The sequence below is a fragment of the Egretta garzetta genome, unplaced genomic scaffold (genome assembly GCF_000687185.1).
Source record: "Egretta garzetta isolate BGI_Z169 unplaced genomic scaffold, ASM68718v1 scaffold210, whole genome shotgun sequence".
Taxonomy (NCBI): domain Eukaryota; kingdom Metazoa; phylum Chordata; class Aves; order Pelecaniformes; family Ardeidae; genus Egretta; species Egretta garzetta.
The window spans coordinates 834609-853911 of NW_009258218.1; the positions used below are offsets into that span (position 1 = coordinate 834609).

A 19303-nucleotide genomic window follows, 5' to 3' on the forward strand; every position below is an offset into this window, starting at 1 on the left:
AACTAGTTTTCCCTCCCTCTTAATATCTTAGGAATTCATACCAATCCCATAAGAAGCAGATTTGCACTGCAGGATTCCTGTATGATGGAAGAATGTACCTTATTATTGTATTCTAAAATATGTAAACGTGAAATAATAGAAGAGTGCATGCATAGGAAATATTTCACTTTAAGGATTGCTCCCTATCATTGTCTTCATACACCTAGAAGTATCTCCTTAAAATTAAAAAAAAAAAAACAATAATCACACCTGAAGACCTTGTCCATCTACAGTGACGGAATTTGCTCTTTGCATTTTGTTCCGTTCTCCTAGTTTGTTCATTTGCTGTGGGCAACTCTTTTCTTTTTTCACTGTTGCCTGTCTTTCCTTGAAAAAAGAAGAGAAAAGGAGAAAATGGAACATTTTAACACATAATGTAATGCTATACAACTGTAACTGAGACTGTGCATCCACAAAGTTGTTTTTCAACTAGAAAGCAATGTCAGATTCTGCTTTAATGAAAATGAGACTCAGTCAAGTTATTACACAATGTCTGGCCACTTCACATAACATCTATCTATGTGCCTGGACATTCCATAATGACTAGGCAATAGATGGATGAAAAGTGTGCAGTCACAAAACAAATTAATGCAATGATGTGAAAAGATAATCTGACATCACCCGGATGGCATTCTGAAACTTGAAAGCCAATCATACAAAATACTGGATTGCTTAATAAGCACATTGATAAGAGATCAGTAATTGATCAAAATTGAATCCTAACTGCTAGCAAAGGTTGGATGCTTCAAGAGTACTTTACCACTTTGGCAAAATATACCAGCTCTAAATGTACCATAATCAATTGGCTGAGTGGCTTTTTATAAAATATGTATTTTGTATCAGAAAGAAACCAGAATCTACATCAGATTCTAAGCCACTGGCACCTTTTGATGCTGATAGACAGCACAATCAGATGGTTATTTGAAAAAGGAAAGCTCAGAAGTATGTTACTGTAATCATATTTTCAACTGTTGTCAGGTCATTTCAGAGAACTCTGAATGAAGGAAAAAAAACCAAACAAGCCAGTCCTTGCTCTTTGTATCTCATTTATCCTATTTATAAACTGCACCCAGCAGGTCCTTTTAGGTTGTCCAAAAATGCACCATAAATTAAGAGAGCAGATGTTTATCAAATCGAATCAGTGTCCCCAATCCCGACTGCACCCCAGTCACTTTCCTCACTTCACAAGTGTAAAGAGGCTTTAAACTAGTCAGGGGAATGGGCTGGCACAAAGCTGCTGCACTAGAAAGGAACATGAAGGACACTGCTGCACCCCCTGCAACTGCACTCAGTAAGCAGTTCATTAAATGTTACCATTTACGTTCCATACCAGGCCAAATCCATCTCTGTGGTACCTCTGAAAAAGCCTTAGGGATTACACTAGCAATTAATCCATGCCACTCTTTCTGGAGCAGTTTAAACTGGTAAGAAACACTGACACAGATTCTCTGGCAGGAAGGGAGTAAGTCCCAGCATAATACAGCGCCTTCCTCGTATTACTGTAACACAGACATGGACTGTCACTGGTTTTATACCATCTTTGGTTTCCTTAAATTTGCAGACTGACACAGCCTCAATCTAGTCCTGATGCAAACAGCGGTCCAAGTCATCCCAGGCTGCTTTGGGCAGCCAAGTGCTTTGGGGAGCTGTGGTGAACTGATCACATTTCCTATGAAAGGACAGACAAACCTATGCCGCAGAAAGAAAACAGGGGAGTCTACACTATTTCCCATATGCAGTGAGATTCCTAAGAGGTTAGTTAACAGAGCTCTTGGATGCTTTGAGTATCTTGATCAGTTCAAGAGGTGGTGCAAGAGTCTAGACTACAATATTGTTGCTTTAAAGAGAAAACAGTAAAAGCAATTAGAGCTATTCATCTCAACCCTAACCTTCAAAACACAGACTAGCACTGTCCATATCACTGCCTAAGAAATCACCAACTCTGCACTTATTTGACGATTTTTAGAAACTAGAACTAGGATGAGGCATCCAAACAGAGTAACATTTGTGAACTGACAAAAAAAACTTTAACACACAACAGTATTGGTTTAGTACCAAGGATAGAGAGCAAGAGACTTCAGTATGAAGGAAGCTACATACTTCATTACATATGTAAGAAGCAGCTTTGGGGTTTTAAACAACTTTGTGAATAACTACCCTTAAAAGTCACTACATTTATAAAAAGTAACCACACCATGTCAGACAGGATTTTGTATTATGGCCAAACCTGGCTTTTGGCTATTGCAACATCTTTAAAAAAAAAAAAAAAAAAAAAAAATCAAATCAGATATCAGTAATGCAGACACAGCCAGTAAACCCCCCTGATTTCTAACAAAATTCAGAGGAGAGAAATTTTTAAAAGTTCAGAAAAATTTTAAGCTAAACAACGTATTTGTGATAGTTCAAAGAAAAAGGTAACAGAAAAGAACAGATCTAGCACACTGAGTACATGCATTTAGAGAGGTTAAAAAAACCACTGTTCAAACAAGGCCTACTTATAAAGTGTGGTGCTAAAAATCTTGCATATATCATGCTATTACTTAGAGGAAAAGCATTTATACACTGCTGAGAATAGTCTTTACATAAAGGATGCTTACCACAGTGCCCAAACCTGCTGTTATCAATCATTCACCAGCAAAATGCATTAGCAATTACCTCAAGCAAAGTTTTGGATATGGGGGTTTTTTGGTGTTTTGGGTTTTTTTTTGTTTTTGTGTTTTTGTTTTTTTTTTTGTTCCAGCACAATACAGATAGCAGCAAATACCCTCAGCTGGCCCTGGCCCTATGACTGCTGCATCAGCAACCTTCCTTCTCCAATTTGTGCTACCTGTCCTATAAGCAAAACCATTTGCTTGACTCCCAGACAAAGACAGCTTCTCCTAAGCAGTGACTACACAAGATTAGACCACACACCTCATACAATACAAAGAAAAAACTGTATTCATGACACAGAATTGTCTACAGTGTTATTAAAAAGATCAAATATGGATACTTGACCTCATTATCATTGAAGGTCTGCTTCCTTCAATGATGATTTTTGAAGAAAGGACTAATACAGCATTTTGTGTCACCCATGTTATATACATATGATACCACAATACATGTCACCACATGTACCAACAGTGCTCTCTGAAACATTTCTGAAGAAGCTGATAGGAGATTCCAGATTTCCTAGAATTATATATCCTATAATTTTTAGATATGTGTTATACTAGAGAGGATCTGACTTACAGTTTGTTTGAAATAATATAATACATGTATCTTAATTCTACTGAATAAATCTATTAGTGGAACACAAAAAGAGTTGCCAGTTTATAAAAAAAAAAAAAAAATCTCTTTTAAATGTTCTTGCACAGATACTTTGTTTTATATACAAAATAGAAAGCTGGCTTTCTAATCCAGTCGTACATGACTGAATAACTTACTTTCAGGAACTGTAACATTACTAAGCTATTCAAAAGTGTCAGTAACTAAACAGTGTCATTTTTTTATGAGATAATAACAGTTTAATAAAATCACCTGTGGATAATAGTCTACAAATTGTAGCAACGTTAAGACAAATTTGACATGCATTGAATAAATGGTTTTACAAAATGCAAAAATTTATTTATCCGGGTAAGAAATGTTTCTACAACAGCTGTGCTGTATTTAATATCTTGTTAATTCAAGCATACAAAATGATAAATGTATCTGTGAACCATTTTGTTTAGTGGGCATGCATGAGGTTGATAGAGATACTGAATACAGCATTTTAAAAGCTATTGTACATTTTGATGGCTCCAAGAATCAAGCTTTTCTGTTCTTTTGGTATGTGCCGGGGCACTTATGTTTCAAAATAGTACTTACCACAACAAATTTTTTTTTCCACCCATTTTTTGCACCTCTCATGCCTTCTTTTCTCCCCTTGAACTCCCACTTTGAAGACAATATCTATTAACTGGAGCTACTACCATTCAGTATTGCTCCAGAGAAATCACTGTCAGATAAGAACTATTCAATTGTATCTGTCTCTTATTCATCCAAATAAGAAAAAAAAGAACTGATAAATAAGACAGGGCCTTTCAAATGCCAACACAGAATACCATGTCTAGGTTTTTAGTTCAGCCCCAAAATGCACTTTTATAGCAAGAAGAATGTACAATATCATGATCCGTTAGTACTTGTGTGTACATGGATGCCTCCCGTTACGCACCTCAGGGAGCAAACCTCCTAAAGTGGGTAGCGTCTGTTGGAAGAAGAGAATGTTAGACTGCAACACCGAACAGCTGGGAGGGCAAGGGGCATGGAGAGAGCGTTCACAAGAAACGTTACCTTCCAGCAGCTGTGCTTAACAACAAACGTACACGGTGCTTTTTTACATATTTGCACAAACGCACTCCCCCAATGTTTTGCCTGTCACATTATATAATTTATATTCTGGGAAGTATGTGTGGGATCATTTTATCACCAGCTAAAAATATTAGAAAACCTGAGGACTATAATCTTTCAAATAGTAAAGAGAGATGCTTGGTACCTGGGGAGTATTCTTTTTATTTTATCTTTCAAGTCCTTGAATCCTCATCCAAAGCAAGGAATCTTATTTAAAAAGCTTTCTTCTAGTACAATTGACAAGCTATACAACATTCATCCTCAAAAAGTATTTGTACTCTTTCTTTACAGTCTTTTCCTTTACACAAAATACTGACATTAAGAAATAGCATACTCTATCATAGCTGGTATAACAGATTAATAGTAACTAATGGCTTACTAAGTAGTTACCTCTTTACATTTTAACTGCTGACACAGAATCCAGGGCCAATTCAGCATAAATTGCTTTTTCTCACCTTGTCTCTTAATCAATAAGTGCAAATGTATTTTTCTGGATTATTTCATACACAACTGAGATTATTTAAAACAATTTTTTAGACATTAGACAACAATTTATTCATTTATACATTAAATAGGATTGTAAAGCCATTAGTGAGTGGTTAATACCTTTACACAGTTTGTCAAGTAAGGCTTGAAAACTTCTGTATGGTAATTACCTCTTTTATACTATATGATTTCAGACGAGGCATATACCCTAAAGCCCAGCTCAGGGATGGGGGTGCATAAGGAGAGAACCATATTCTATGTTAATATGCATAAACTGAAACAGTTATTAAAAAATATCTTATTTTAGACCTCTGGAACTTGAGATTGAAAGATACTGATCAGGGAAATCTGGTTATGCAAGATCAGATGGAATGCACGGAATACCGTGCAAGGGTATCCTCAAATGTTTGCAGGATGAAGGCCATGGAAGTTTAAATATGTGACTTGAATACCAAACTGATGCTTTAGGGTTTTTTTAAGGAACTTGGAGGAAGGTTGCTCCATGATTTCTTAGTGCTATTTTGTTTAATGACATGGGAATCTCCAAGGGATGCAAAACCTTTGCATTAATACACAGTGAAAAATTAGAATAGGTACTCCTAGACTGTCATTTTGTAAACCTATATTGTATTCAAGACCTTGCTTAAAAAAATTCAATTTAATGCAATTTCTGTCCATAGTTACACAATAACCAAAGAGAATCAAAGATTCAGACACCCTGAAAACTGCAAAAACACTACCACCATGATGCCAAAACCCTGGGGAGCAATCTACCTGCAATATCTATTAGATATCACATCCAACTAACTATGATTTAGCTCTGCAAAAATATTTTGAAAATTTACTTTATAACATTTTTTCCTCATTTCCAGCTCTAACCCTGTGTACATACTAATCAGAAGGTCCAATATTAGGACATCACATGCTGCCTTCAAAGCTCACAGAGCTGTAGCATAAATCCCAGCTCTACATTCATGGGCTGAAGCTAAAAGTCATCCCGTGGACAAGATTAGCAACCAATTCACTAGCAAAAATACTGTCCAATGACCTGCGCATGCCCATATTATAGAAGAAAGGTAAGGCTTCTACTTTATCTGAGAGCTGTCTTGACAGAAACATTTGCTTCTGCTAAAAAAAAAATAAAAATAATCAAATTATATCAATCAGAATGAGGTATTTTGTCACCCATAATACTAGTAGCCAAAATACATGAGAAATACAATGCTGGAATGGAGACGATGTCATTTGAGAATACCTTCTGAAATAGCTGACCACAAGACTGTTCTGAACAAGGAATCGCTATATGATAACTTTATATATATACACACACACACATTATTTAAATTGTTTAATATGTCTTAATAAAGGTGTAAAGAATTACACACCAAAATCACAATGAAGTATTTCTCATTTAGTGTCTTGGCCTTAGTTCATTTAGTTGGCTGAAGATAACTCGCCTTGTACCCATTCAACATATGCATCAACATACACCAACAGTAGGGCTCAAGACTTCTAATTTAATTTGCAACCTAAAATGGATCTGAGCTATAGCAGGCAATTATATACATCATCCAAAAAAGACCAAAGAGTTGGAAAAGAATTTTGAAAATAAAAACATGTTTAACTCCGATGAGAGAGGATGTAAGGAGTGAACTTAGGAATGGACAGTAGTGATGAGTTGTGGGCAGGCAACTAGGTATAACTTAAAATGATTGAACGGCTGCCATTTCAGTTTATCAGCATCTTATTATTTTAACATTGAACTGTGTTTGCCGAGCAGATAATTAGTTAGGAAGATACATTTTCCTCCAGGGCAATTATTAATTTCCTTCTGACTTCAAAGAAATGAAAAAGCTCTTAGTGTAGATAAGCACACCATTATATTTCAAGTCTGTTTTAGATTCTCAGAGAACTGAATCCACAATATGATAAACAACTGAAAAGGAAAAAGGTGTTTTGTTTTGGTTTTTAAATCTGTTTCAATTGCTATGTCATTACCTAACATTCAACAACCAGACTTAAATTCCCCCCCATAGAAGCACATGTATTCAAATAAATGCGGGTTTTTTATAGTATCTTGTTCAGAAACTCAGAATAAGGCTAGTACTCAACTACAAAGGATCAAGTTGCTCATACAAATGCTTACACACTGCACTGACTTTCTGCGCTCTATGTCGAGGTTGGATTCAACTGAGTTAAAACTGATCTCTACTACAATAAAACCAGAAGTATCATTTTAGGATTAAAAACTGGCAAAGGGGTTAAGAAAGCTCATTCTTCAACCAGCTACTGCTAATTCCCTTTTTCTCTTTCTACATCTCTTCTTTCTTATGTGAGTAACATCTACCTACCTCACAGGAAAATAGAGTCACAGAACGCTTTAGGTTGGAAGGGACCTTTAGAGGTCATCTAGTCCAACGCCCCTGCAGTGAGCAGGGACATCCTTAACCAGATCAGGTTGCTCAGAGCCCCATCCAACCTGGTCTTGAATGCTTCCAGGGATGGGGCCCCCTCTACCTCTCTGGGCAACACCTTCCAGTGTTCCACCACCCTCATTGTAAAGAATTTCTTCCTTATATCCAGTCTAAATCTACCCTGTATTAGTTTAAAACAATTACCCCTTGTCCTGTCACAGCAGGCCTTGCTAAAAAGATTGCCCCCATCTTTCCTATAGGCTCCCTTTAAGTACTGAAAGGCCACAATCAGGTCTCCTCACAGCCTTCTCTTCTCCAGGCTGAACAAGCCCAACTCTCTCAGCCCGTCCTTGCAGAAGAGGTGCTCCAGCCCTCAAATAATTTTTGTGGCCTTATAAAAATAGTATTAGTAAAACATTCTCCTGGCTTTGGCTGGGATAGAGTTAATTTTCTTCACAGTAGCCAGTATGGGGCTGTGTTTTGGATTTGTGCCAGATAACACAGGGATGTTTTCGTTACTGCTGAGCAGTGCTCACACAGCATCAAGGCCTTTTCTGCCTCTCACCCCACCCCACCAGCGGGCACAAGAAGCTGGGAAGGGGACACAGCTGGGACAGCTGACCCCAACTGACCAAAGGGATATTCCAAACCATATGATGTCATGCTCAGCATATAAAGGTAGAGGGGGAGGAAGAAGGAAGGGGGGGGGAACACGTTCAGAGTGATGGCGTCTGTCTTCCCAAGTAACCATTAAGCGTGATGGAGCCCTGCCTCCCTGGGGATGGCTGAACACCTGCCTGCCCATGGGAAGCAGTGAATGAATTCCTTGCATTGCTTTGCTTGTACGTGCAGCTTTTGCTTTACCTATTGAACTGTCTTTCTCTCAACCCGTGAGTTTTCTCACTTTTACTCTTCTGATTCTATCCCCCATCCCACCGGGGGGGAGTAAGCGAGAGTCTGTGTGGGGCTTAGTTGCCGTCTGGGGTTAAACCACAACAAACATATTATCAGACATGGAAAAAACTTCTATAGAACTATGTTGCAATTATAACACAGCCATTAGCTATTCTATGTAGTCTCTCTAAATACCAAACATTCTTGTACAATATTTTCAACTTTAACTTCTGCATTACTTTTTGCCAGTACCTCAACACACTTGCTATATTTACACAAAAGTTTGAAGCTACAGAACATAATGTATATTGTTTAGTTGCATAAGGCACATTACTTAGCTAAAACATTATTAATCTGCTGTGTATATTGTATTACACGGCTAAATAGAACTAGCTATAAACAAAAAAAAATTGTAAATATTTATGTTCTTGTACAATAAAATGCCAACCCAAACCCAAATCATATACATCTGTTTCTTCCACCAAAATAAACAGATGTTTATATTTTAAAATAAGAGGTCAAATGAATTCAAGTGACAATTTTTTTATATTAGATGTATATTAACACATTTACTCTATGATGTATACAAATTCTCTCTATTTTATATATACTGAATTATCTCTCTAGATATACTCTAGATTTATATAAGTAGAATTTATGCTTAAATGATTTTGTCCTAGAAAGTTATACACATCTTCACTAGACAAAAGAAAAGCCAAATTCATTTACAAGAGAAAAGAAACCTGTGAGTTGTTCCAAACTTTTTATCATGATGACCAATTTGTCCCTGTAAGTAAGTTGAAACACAAGGAAATGCATCTAATTTTAAATTATTTCTTTCACTTCTTTTCTTCAATATTACACCAGATCCTTCCCCTGTGAAATAAACTTGTTACTATGGAGACAGTGATAACTGCCATGTAGTAACGCTCACACCGTAATCAGGGTATCTTCTGTTTTACAATTTATTCCATAATTTTCTTTTTATGCCACAATTAACAGTTTTAATTATAATTTTCAAAACTGGTACTAGAAATTAAGTAAAAAATAATTCATTGTAAAACTCACATAAACATTAGGAGACTCAAAATCATCATATATTATGAAATAAACATATATATATTAAATAGTAAGCCTTTATTGGTTGATTTGTCATTATCCAAGACTATACCTATTTCCACAACAAACATATTATCAGACATGGAAAAAACTTCTATAGAACTATGTTGCAATTATAACACAGCCATTAGCTATTCTATGTAGTCTCTCTAAATACCAAACATTCTTGTACAATATTTTCAACTTTAACTTCTGCATTACTTTTTGCCAGTACCTCAACACACTTGCTATATTTACACAAAAGTTTGAAGCTACAGAACATAATGTATATTGTTTAGTTGCATAAGGCACATTACTTAGCTAAAACATTATTAATCTGCTGTGTATATTGTATTACACGGCTAAATAGAACTAGCTATAAACAAAAAAAAATTGTAAATATTTATGTTCTTGTACAATAAAATGCCAACCCAAACCCAAATCATATACATCTGTTTCTTCCACCAAAATAAACAGATGTTTATATTTTAAAATAAGAGGTCAAATGAATTCAAGTGACAATTTTTTTATATTAGATGTATATTAACACATTTACTCTATGATGTATACAAATTCTCTCTATTTTATATATACTGAATTATCTCTCTAGATATACTCTAGATTTATATAAGTAGAATTTATGCTTAAATGATTTTGTCCTAGAAAGTTATACACATCTTCACTAGACAAAAGAAAAGCCAAATTCATTTACAAGAGAAAAGAAACCTGTGAGTTGTTCCAAACTTTTTATCATGATGACCAATTTGTCCCTGTAAGTAAGTTGAAACACAAGGAAATGCATCTAATTTTAAATTATTTCTTTCACTTCTTTTCTTCAATATTACACCAGATCCTTCCCCTGTGAAATAAACTTGTTACTATGGAGACAGTGATAACTGCCATGTAGTAACGCTCACACCGTAATCAGGGTATCTTCTGTTTTACAATTTATTCCATAATTTTCTTTTTATGCCACAATTAACAGTTTTAATTATAATTTTCAAAACTGGTACTAGAAATTAAGTAAAAAATAATTCATTGTAAAACTCACATAAACATTAGGAGACTCAAAATCATCATATATTATGAAATAAACATATATATATTAAATAGTAAGCCTTTATTGGTTGATTTGTCATTATCCAAGACTATACCTATTTTTGTGGGAAATAGAAAAATCTAATTATTTTCCACAAAAATAAATACGTCCTATGTGTTCATCAGTAAACGAGCAAAGTAAAGGAAGCCGTGAAATAAAGAAGCCAAAACGTACGTAAACATTTCCCCTTTCTGCCTTATAAAGGGGCGGGGGGAGAGAAGCTGTATCATAAGGAGAGACCAATCTTTTTTCTTCACTACTCACTCATCTCATTCCAATACCCAGTTTTTAACCTGGTTATGATCTAATTCTGTACTCTTGGTAGGCTAGGATTCAATTGAGTTAAAGATTTTTAAACTCACTGCCAGTCAACCTTATCATGAACTTTCATTATGTGCATGTAATTAATTGGGTCCAATGAACAATATCAGCACTGAGTTATAGACTTTTTCCCCCCACCATATAATTAGAATATAATTACCCACAGGATATCAGAATGATGCAAAACCTTTCCTCTAAATGTGCCCTCATTAGGAAACAAGTCTCAATGTACATTTATTCAATCAGTATGAATTAATTAAAACGTTACCGAAATAAAAGAGAGTAACATTAAAGTGTATCTGACATCTATTAAAAGACTATCACTTGAGATCTGCACACACAGTTTATAACAAAACTCATTTAACTTGAACAAAAAAACTTCACCGTACAACAAGCCTTATATACAGTAAACAGAAAAGTAAAAAGGACTAGTTCTAAAGTTGACAGACTACCTTTTAATAAAACATTTAAAAGTATTGCAGTGAGATACGGAAAATCTTTATATGGCATTGAATCTAGACAGATACATGATTCTTTCATTCTATACACAATATCAACTCAATGAGCTTCCCCATGGTTTCTTTTTGAGCTGAGAATATAGCTTATCGTATTTTGGAGTAACGTGACAAGTTCCATTTTGCGCCATTTTGAAGATGTGAGCCCTCTTGTTTAACCTAGACCGGTCTTCTAACTTGCAGATGACCAAGCACCTAGGTTATCTCTCCATCCATTAAGAGAAGGGACAGTATGAGAGGATCATACCAGTGACTCTATTTTAGAGGAATGTCTCTTGTGTCTAAAGAGACCCTAAATGAGTAATTTAGAACAGTTACCTGAGCTGAGATGGCTATGTTTAGGGGGGAGAGAAATGTCACCCTTTGTGATATTACAATCAGGAATGGTAGGTTTTTTTCTTCACAGTTGCAGCCCTGATTTTGGATGTCAATGGATACCTAGGAAATGGAAAAACTGAGAGCATATGGACCTGAACAACAAATTGCAGCTGAGACACCAGTTTGGTAGCTCTGGTATAATACATGGTGCTGTGAAATGCAATGAAAAAATTCTCTTTATTTCTGCAGAAAGAGTTGAGGCTGGACTTCACAAGGGCTGAAGAAATGAGACATGCTGAACAAGGAAGGTAAAAATATGTATGTTCTTAGTTCTGTAAAAGAAAAGATGAGAAGGGATTTAGCCTGTACTCTTGAAGGAAGACTTATGAAAAGGCATCTTGGTCTGAGATGAACTCTGACAGTTTTCTGGAAGAAGTCTGGACTACCAAAGTTACAGGTGGAAGGGAGGGCCAAAACTTTTGGGAGATAAAAGATACAAGATTTTTCAACTTCCTCTTTTCCCACAACTCCTATAACTTATTTATGAGAGAAGGAGATAGGTTCTCTCTGATACCTCAAAATACTCAAGGATAAACCTGGTACAGAAAGCATTGTGGTTATCTGCTTTTCTTTACCTTCCACATATATATAGCACCACAAGAATATTATTATTCAGCTGATCACTGAAGCTAAAAGCATGTTCTATAGGTGAAAGACCCGTCCACTGTCAGGTATATCAGATTTGATATGTCTGAACACATAATTTCTATTAGCAGACACACTTATTATTGTAACTTTAGACAATTTTGACATGGATATATGTAAACATTCACTGGGTTCGCTGTCATTTTGAGAGTGCTGGTTTCATACACGTGGAAGTATTATGTTTCTCAAAAGGAATCCCCATAACAGGAAATGGGAGAAACTAATTCAAAAATTACTAAGACAAATAATATGTACACTGTAAACAATCATTTCTATGAGGAATTCTTATTAGCTAGGTCACCAATGTATTATTTGTAACATTAAGTAGACTCAAGATTTTAATGCATTTTTGGAAGAAACTACTAGATGAACAAATATACTACAAAATTATAAAGTTCCCATTAAATTACAGTAAAATATATTTTCCATTCCTAACAATATACATTGTGCTGAAATACATGTTTTAAGTTACATTATTAGTATGTAATACTGAAACATGATTCTGACACAGGAAAACATATTTACTTCTGCTTATGCCTTCAATATTTGCAGATAAAACAAACCTATTCAAGGGTGATTTGGCTCTAGAGTGGTTTTATATATCCTCTAAACAACTTAACTAAACTCCAATTGTGGAATGAAAATCTTAATTCCTCTATCCCTCTTCCTCTCCTGAAAAGAAAATGGAGTTACGCAAATATAATTGAAGATGAAATTTCATGCTGAGGCTTTATTCAGTTTGTAAGAATGGCAAATAATAAATAACAATAAAACAAACACAGTCCAATAACAAAATCATAATTTCTACGTTAGATTTTAAAGTATGACCTAAAATCCTGAAAATTAAATAATGTAATGCAGAATGTAATCATCCAAGAAACTTAAAATAATATTTTACAATTATTGTTCAAAACTTGTCTAGGTAATATCAAAATACTATTACAGTCAAACTACAAAACTACTCTTATAACTTTTCAAAAATATTAAAAAATATTCCATAAATATTAAAGCCAGTTTTCCATTGCTTTACCTTCATTGTCAGCAATGGAATAGTCCCAGTTTACTCAAGTAGAGGGCCAAAGTCTAGCATCCATCCCTTAGCAGATTTATAAACAAACAGCCAAAAGGATTAATCAGAAAACAAGTAATTTACAATAACCATGAATATTATTCTTAATGATCAGAAACAGGTTTAAGATTAGAAGGCATATTTTCTTGATTTTCCTCCCTGCAATAAATCATTCTTTCTTAAGTTCAAGCGTTTCTTACTCTTATTATGAAACGTACCTAAGGTAAGAGGACCACACATCTGTTCTGTTACGAATATGATGATGCTATAACTTTCATCAGCATAAAATATCCAATTTAATATATTAATACATAAGTTAATTCCGAAGCTCTTTTTTCACGATAAACTGGTCAGCTCTTTTCTATAACACCTACACATAGCATGCATTTATATTTTCATTGAATTGAGTTATTGTTTTTGTGGACAGAGAAATTTACTGTCCACGACTGCAGAATAAAATATACCATAATGTTGATGCATAGCTTACTGCAAGACCAGTGTCATCATTCTAGGTAACCTCCGGCTTAGATCAGAGACCTCAGCATTGCAGATATACAATATGCATCCCAAGCAAAAACTGTCCATAAGAATAACTTCATTATTCTGGGAAGCTGGATCTATAAAAGATGTAAAATGTAGAAGTGTTCTGCCTATACAGTTTCTGGTAAGTACAGTCTGAGTAAGTGATAAAACCTGAGTCAGCTTCAGTTATAATATGCCCTACAGAAAGCTCATTCTTACATGAAGGAAAATGCAATATACAGAGCATAAAGCACACTTCTGCCTATAAACTCATCAGCCAGTATTACCCATTGTGTTTAAGTTCACACAGTTCTGTGAATTTAACAAATACTCTGGCAGTCAGTCCCAGCATCGTTTTAGCCGTTACCTATGACAGAGGATTACATATGAAATAAACATACGGACAACTCACCAATACTACTGGGCAAATTGATGTGGGTGGCAAAATATGGTCCTTCAAAGGTCCACAGTCACATTCAGGTTTTAGATGTGAAGCACATTTGTTATGCAACTACAGGAAGACAGAAAATGAAGATTCAACTTAGACATTTTACTACTACAGTCTAAGAAAATGGGTATCCTAGAATGGGGTGAGTTTAATTAACCTTATTATTACTAGAGTACTACAAGGAAAACGAAATTGCACATGTGGTCCAGCACAAAATGAGAGCATTGCATGGCAGTACAGTAACATCAGCATAGTGTCATTGGTGATCAAAACCTTCATTTCAGAAGACAGCTTCTTGCACTGAGCCAGGAACTTCTGTTCTACTACTAGTGGGAAATCTGGGGTAATTCAGGGCAGCCTTTGGCATTATTGGTATAAGTCTCCTTCCTACCTGAAGCTGATAAAGTCACTACTGATTCAATTGCAATCCTGCAATATTTATGAAAATATATATGAAATATAAGAGAATAATGTAGGAATATCTAAGAGCTTTAAGCTATACTAGGGAAATGTTGGTCTTGATTGAATGAGTGTTCAGGTTTCCATTGACTGCTGAGGAACGTGAATTATTCTCCTTTTTCTACTTCATTCACCCAATTTTCCTGAAAGCCATGAGAAGAGTTCTACTCTAAAAACATGGAAAGAATATCCTCGGGTCTGCAGACTGAAAGAGCATTGGCTTACTTCTGTATTGTTAAAAAGATGGAAGAGAAAAATGTGTATATAACATCAACATAAAATACCAACAAATAATATTTATCGAAGTATTTTGCATTAGGAATCAAGAGTTCTTATTGATATTTTAGTATTTAACCCAATTCAAATGTCTCTAAATAAAATATTTCAACATATATATCCAGCAACACAGTACAAACGCGTAATTGTGTGCCTGGATCATGCAAAGCATTCATATTTAATCGGTATACTTCACAATATTATTAGAGATAGCCACAATAAAATACAACTTCATATTGTGAAATTTGGTGAAAGTATATTATTTTGGACTCGATCTTAAAGGTCTTTTCCAACCTAAATGATTCTATGATTCTATTTCTGCACTGATTCAATAGACTGCACATTAAGTTCTTCACGTCACATGCATTTCCCATAGAGGTAAGTATTTTATTTTTTTAGAAGATATGCATATTTGCATTAAAGAAAAATAATAAGGATAATAAATACTGGAAATCTTGAAGTAAAATTCTTATTTAACAAGTGATTTAACTAGTATAATAGGTAGCACACAGCATTAGTTCAACAGGTTCAATAGCTGTTATAAAATCTGTAGTCCAATGTCTGCATCTGTAAATCACATTTTCCAATAACTTACTCATTTTCCTTTAGATGATTTAACTATGTCAGTATGAACTCTATTAAAATTACAATAAAATTGTACCAGTTGCTGATGTATATAAACTTTACTGGTAATATGGTTTTCATAAACTTATCTGGTACAGTTAATGTTGACGTAACATTTCTGAATTTTGAACTGAATGGCACCTAATATTAGCCTTGTCCATATTCATTTATACTGCAAAGTTACCTTTTCAGGCAGTTACTTAGCAACAGAAAATAAAAGTCTAACGAGTTTCGATTTACTCTGAGTATTAAAGCCTTATTGTGAGGGTATTTTGGTAGCCCTGTAATCTAAATCATTTGTCATGCTAATTCTCTGCCTCAGTGGTAAGGCTACTTGTACCATAATTAATGCACACCAGGCCATGTTACATCAAATAGAAGTATCTTCACACATTCAGTGGTAATTAGCAGCTTTGCTACTCGGTGGCATGCAAACTTATCTATGTAAAAAATAGCTTAATCTTCTTATTAGTCTCTGCTGATCTTTGACAACAGAATTGGTGCATAGCAGACAACAGAAATGGTAGAAGACACGTAGCTTTCATTAAAGTAACATTTTGACACAATGAAATAAAATAAAATGCATCTCTTCTCAAAAAAAAAAAATGTTCTAGATGATTTTAAATACATTTCCCCAAAATTCCCTTACCCCAAACCTAGCTCATTTAGAATATTGCCTCCCTCACAACCAGATGCCTGGAAAGTAGGAAAAAAACGTATTTGCTGGAAAAAAAATGAGGAAAAAAACTTTTACAAGACTAGGGTAGAGAACTACAGAGTATATGGAAGAGGGAATCATGGGCCTGGCTGACAACTCAGTGTAACAAACAAGCCTCCTTAGTGAAAAACATCTTTAAATTTGGGGATTTGATTCAGTTATTTGACATTAGAAGTGACCCTACTAAGTTGTAAGAAGGAGAGAGATTTCAAATGTATGAAAGAGGTTCAGAATTAGTTACATAATAACTAGCATCTTCTTATATTACAAAAATATGTCAGCAGCAAGCCCTAAGAGCGTATGAAGGATCTGATGATAATTACATAACTTCAGAATATCTATTAAAAAATCAATTATCTGTTAGAAATTTAAAACACTGTTATTACTATTAGCAAATAAAGTTATTGCAATAGAATACATAGAATACACAGAATTGCAGGAAAAGAGAATAGTAGTACATAGAAAAATAAATAATTTGCAGTATTTTCAAAACTTTTAAAAAATACTAATTTTTCACTTATGTGTCTAATTTACACCTGGAGCCATAAAAATGAAATTAAAAGATTAGTAGTTATTTTGAAAACACAATATTACTTTTACAGAAAATAAAAATCTTTAAATTACTGATGGAAATACAATTGAAAAACTGTAAACCTCAGCGCCAACATTTTCAATTTTGGCTGTCAAAAAAATAAGCCAATTTTTAATCGGAATTTTGATGGCTATTTAAGCATTTAAATATGCACACAAGCACCTAATGTTTTCAAAAGAATTTAGCCTCTTCCTTCACAGTGATTTCAATGAAAGATCATTCCTCAGTGTTTCCTCAGTGAACATCATTCTTATGGAAGTCCTCTAAATCTTGACGTGTATCTTCAAGAAGTAAAAGGCCTTTACAAATCTGGTCCAGACTCACATAAAATAATGGGAAAATATTTTTTCTGAGGAGCTACAGAGTTTGCAGCTTCCTATAAATTTAACAGGGAGCCTTACATAATGTGTATTTCTTGAACGATATACTCCTATTATACAGATGTAAACACTTCTAGATCTAGAGCCAAACACTCTAATTTACCTATCTAAACACAGATAGCCATTCCCTAAATTTAATTATCTGCATGCAAAAATTTTGGATTGGGTGTTTTACTCTCTACATGAATTATCCAAATTTTGACAGCAATCTGGACTACATATTTGCTTTCTTCTAAAATATTGGGTTTTAAGTAATCATAACAGCTTATCACTGAAAGTATCCTGGATCTATTTTCTCTGATCATGTTTCGTATTTTGTATTCTTGTGTTAAGAAAATATGTCATAAAACATCCAAACTTGTATGTTGAAAACAAACATTCACTAATGCTTCAGTCTCATATTATTATTTAAAACACTGAACAAACAACTGCTGTTCCATAACAATAACAATAATAATAATGATATCAGCAAAAAAGCAAAAATCCTATAAGAAGGCTGAATCTCTCCCCATTTAGATTTAAATCCTGCCCTGGCTAGGAACAGAAATACTGGCATTGCTCCTTCTAGCATGAAGATCTCACTTATAAGGGCAGTGTTCCTTGAATGTCATCATATATTAGACTTGGTGCACAGATTCGTATATTATCAAGATGTCTCTGGTATTATTCCCAGACACTTGAAATCACTGTATCCTACCAGATGTCCTCAATTTCATTTGCCTGTCAGTACACCACAAATTAGGATTTTGCCCTATTGTCACAGTGACCTTGACTTTCCCCAGTACTGCAAACTCTTTTATAATCTTTCTGTAATGTAGATTGGGAATTCTGCTCTTTAGAATGACATATATTATTTCCATTTGCATATTGTCTTAAAGCAGAGTACACCTTTAAGTATATTTGCTTGCAACAATTAAGGACTCCTATGAATATTCTGCATATGCTGTTTCTTAAACACACACTAACCATTCCTGATGATAAAACTGAATGAGAATTTTTGTACTATGAGGCTATAAAAAAGATATGTGGATTTTTGACTCTCTGACCTGTGCCAAAGGTTCTACTATAGTATACTTACTGTGATCTGACACCAAACACAGTGAAGTCCAGTCAAACCTTGGTAACATTTTATAGTTTTGTGACACTTATCGCATTTTGTTGGACAATTTCCTTCTACCCAGAAATGGTGCATTACCTGCAAAAAAAAAAGTGTGGATATACATAGAGGTAGTGGATTAACAGATGCATGGCAAAGTTAATGCTGCCCCAAACTTACATCAGTATTCTTTTTGGACTTCACGTATGTTTTGATGCAAGATGCGGGAGCTCTTGAGACACAGCGTTCATGGACTGTATACTTGCAAACTGAAAAAAGAAACACATTAATAGATGTTGAGGCAATGGTGTTTCTGACTACATTTTTATGAAACAAGTAACGTTACCAGCATGCCATCTCCATATAATCAATCCAATCAGTCAATGAAAACTCAAACTAGACTGCTTTTTCCATGGAATACAAAAGGGCAATTAGAACAGGAAATATTATGCAAGTGAGAAATCCAAGAATACACTATCATTGCATAACAGGAAATGCTTAATTAAATCAGAGCTCACTAATTTTTTTTCACAATAATTCCCAAATGACAAATATATTAAAGACAAATTGATGACTGCCAAATGGTTTGGTGTCATTTGCTAGTAGAAAGAAATCTATATTTTACAAACTATAGGCATGAGAGCAGCTGGCAAGCACAAAAATAAAAGCCAATGAATTTATGTCATTCCTTCTATTGATTTATAAATCTTAAATGGCTGATTAGTCCATTTTCAGATAGCAATTGTTTTCATGCATTCCATGTAATCACCCCAACTTTAACTCTTACTTTCCCAATACCAACTCCTGAGAAGCTTTTTTTCCTAGCCCCTGCACACCAGTTTTGGGTAACTACTATCATTGA

General features: G+C 34.6%; 1 protein-coding gene across 7 annotated transcripts in view; it reads right to left on the reverse strand.

Moving 5' to 3' along the window:
• Positions 1-19303, reverse strand: part of LOC104135121 (diacylglycerol kinase beta) — a 324024-nt gene that overhangs the window by 225543 nt on the left and 79178 nt on the right. For 3 of the 7 annotated variants that reach the window (XM_035903197.1, XM_035903148.1, XM_035903483.1), the window contains 5 exons: positions 18622-18710; positions 18424-18540; positions 14261-14359; positions 4232-4264; positions 250-366 (listed from right to left, as the gene is read on the reverse strand). In XM_035903197.1, the coding sequence (XP_035759090.1) occupies positions 250-366; positions 4232-4264; positions 14261-14359; positions 18424-18540; positions 18622-18710 (455 nt within the window). Of the gene's footprint in view, positions 1-249; positions 367-4231; positions 4265-9544; positions 9548-14260; positions 14360-18423; positions 18541-18621; positions 18711-19303 lie in introns of all 7 variants that reach the window. The other 4 variants (XM_035903424.1, XM_009648769.2, XM_035903305.1 and 1 more) reach the window with 2 other exon arrangements.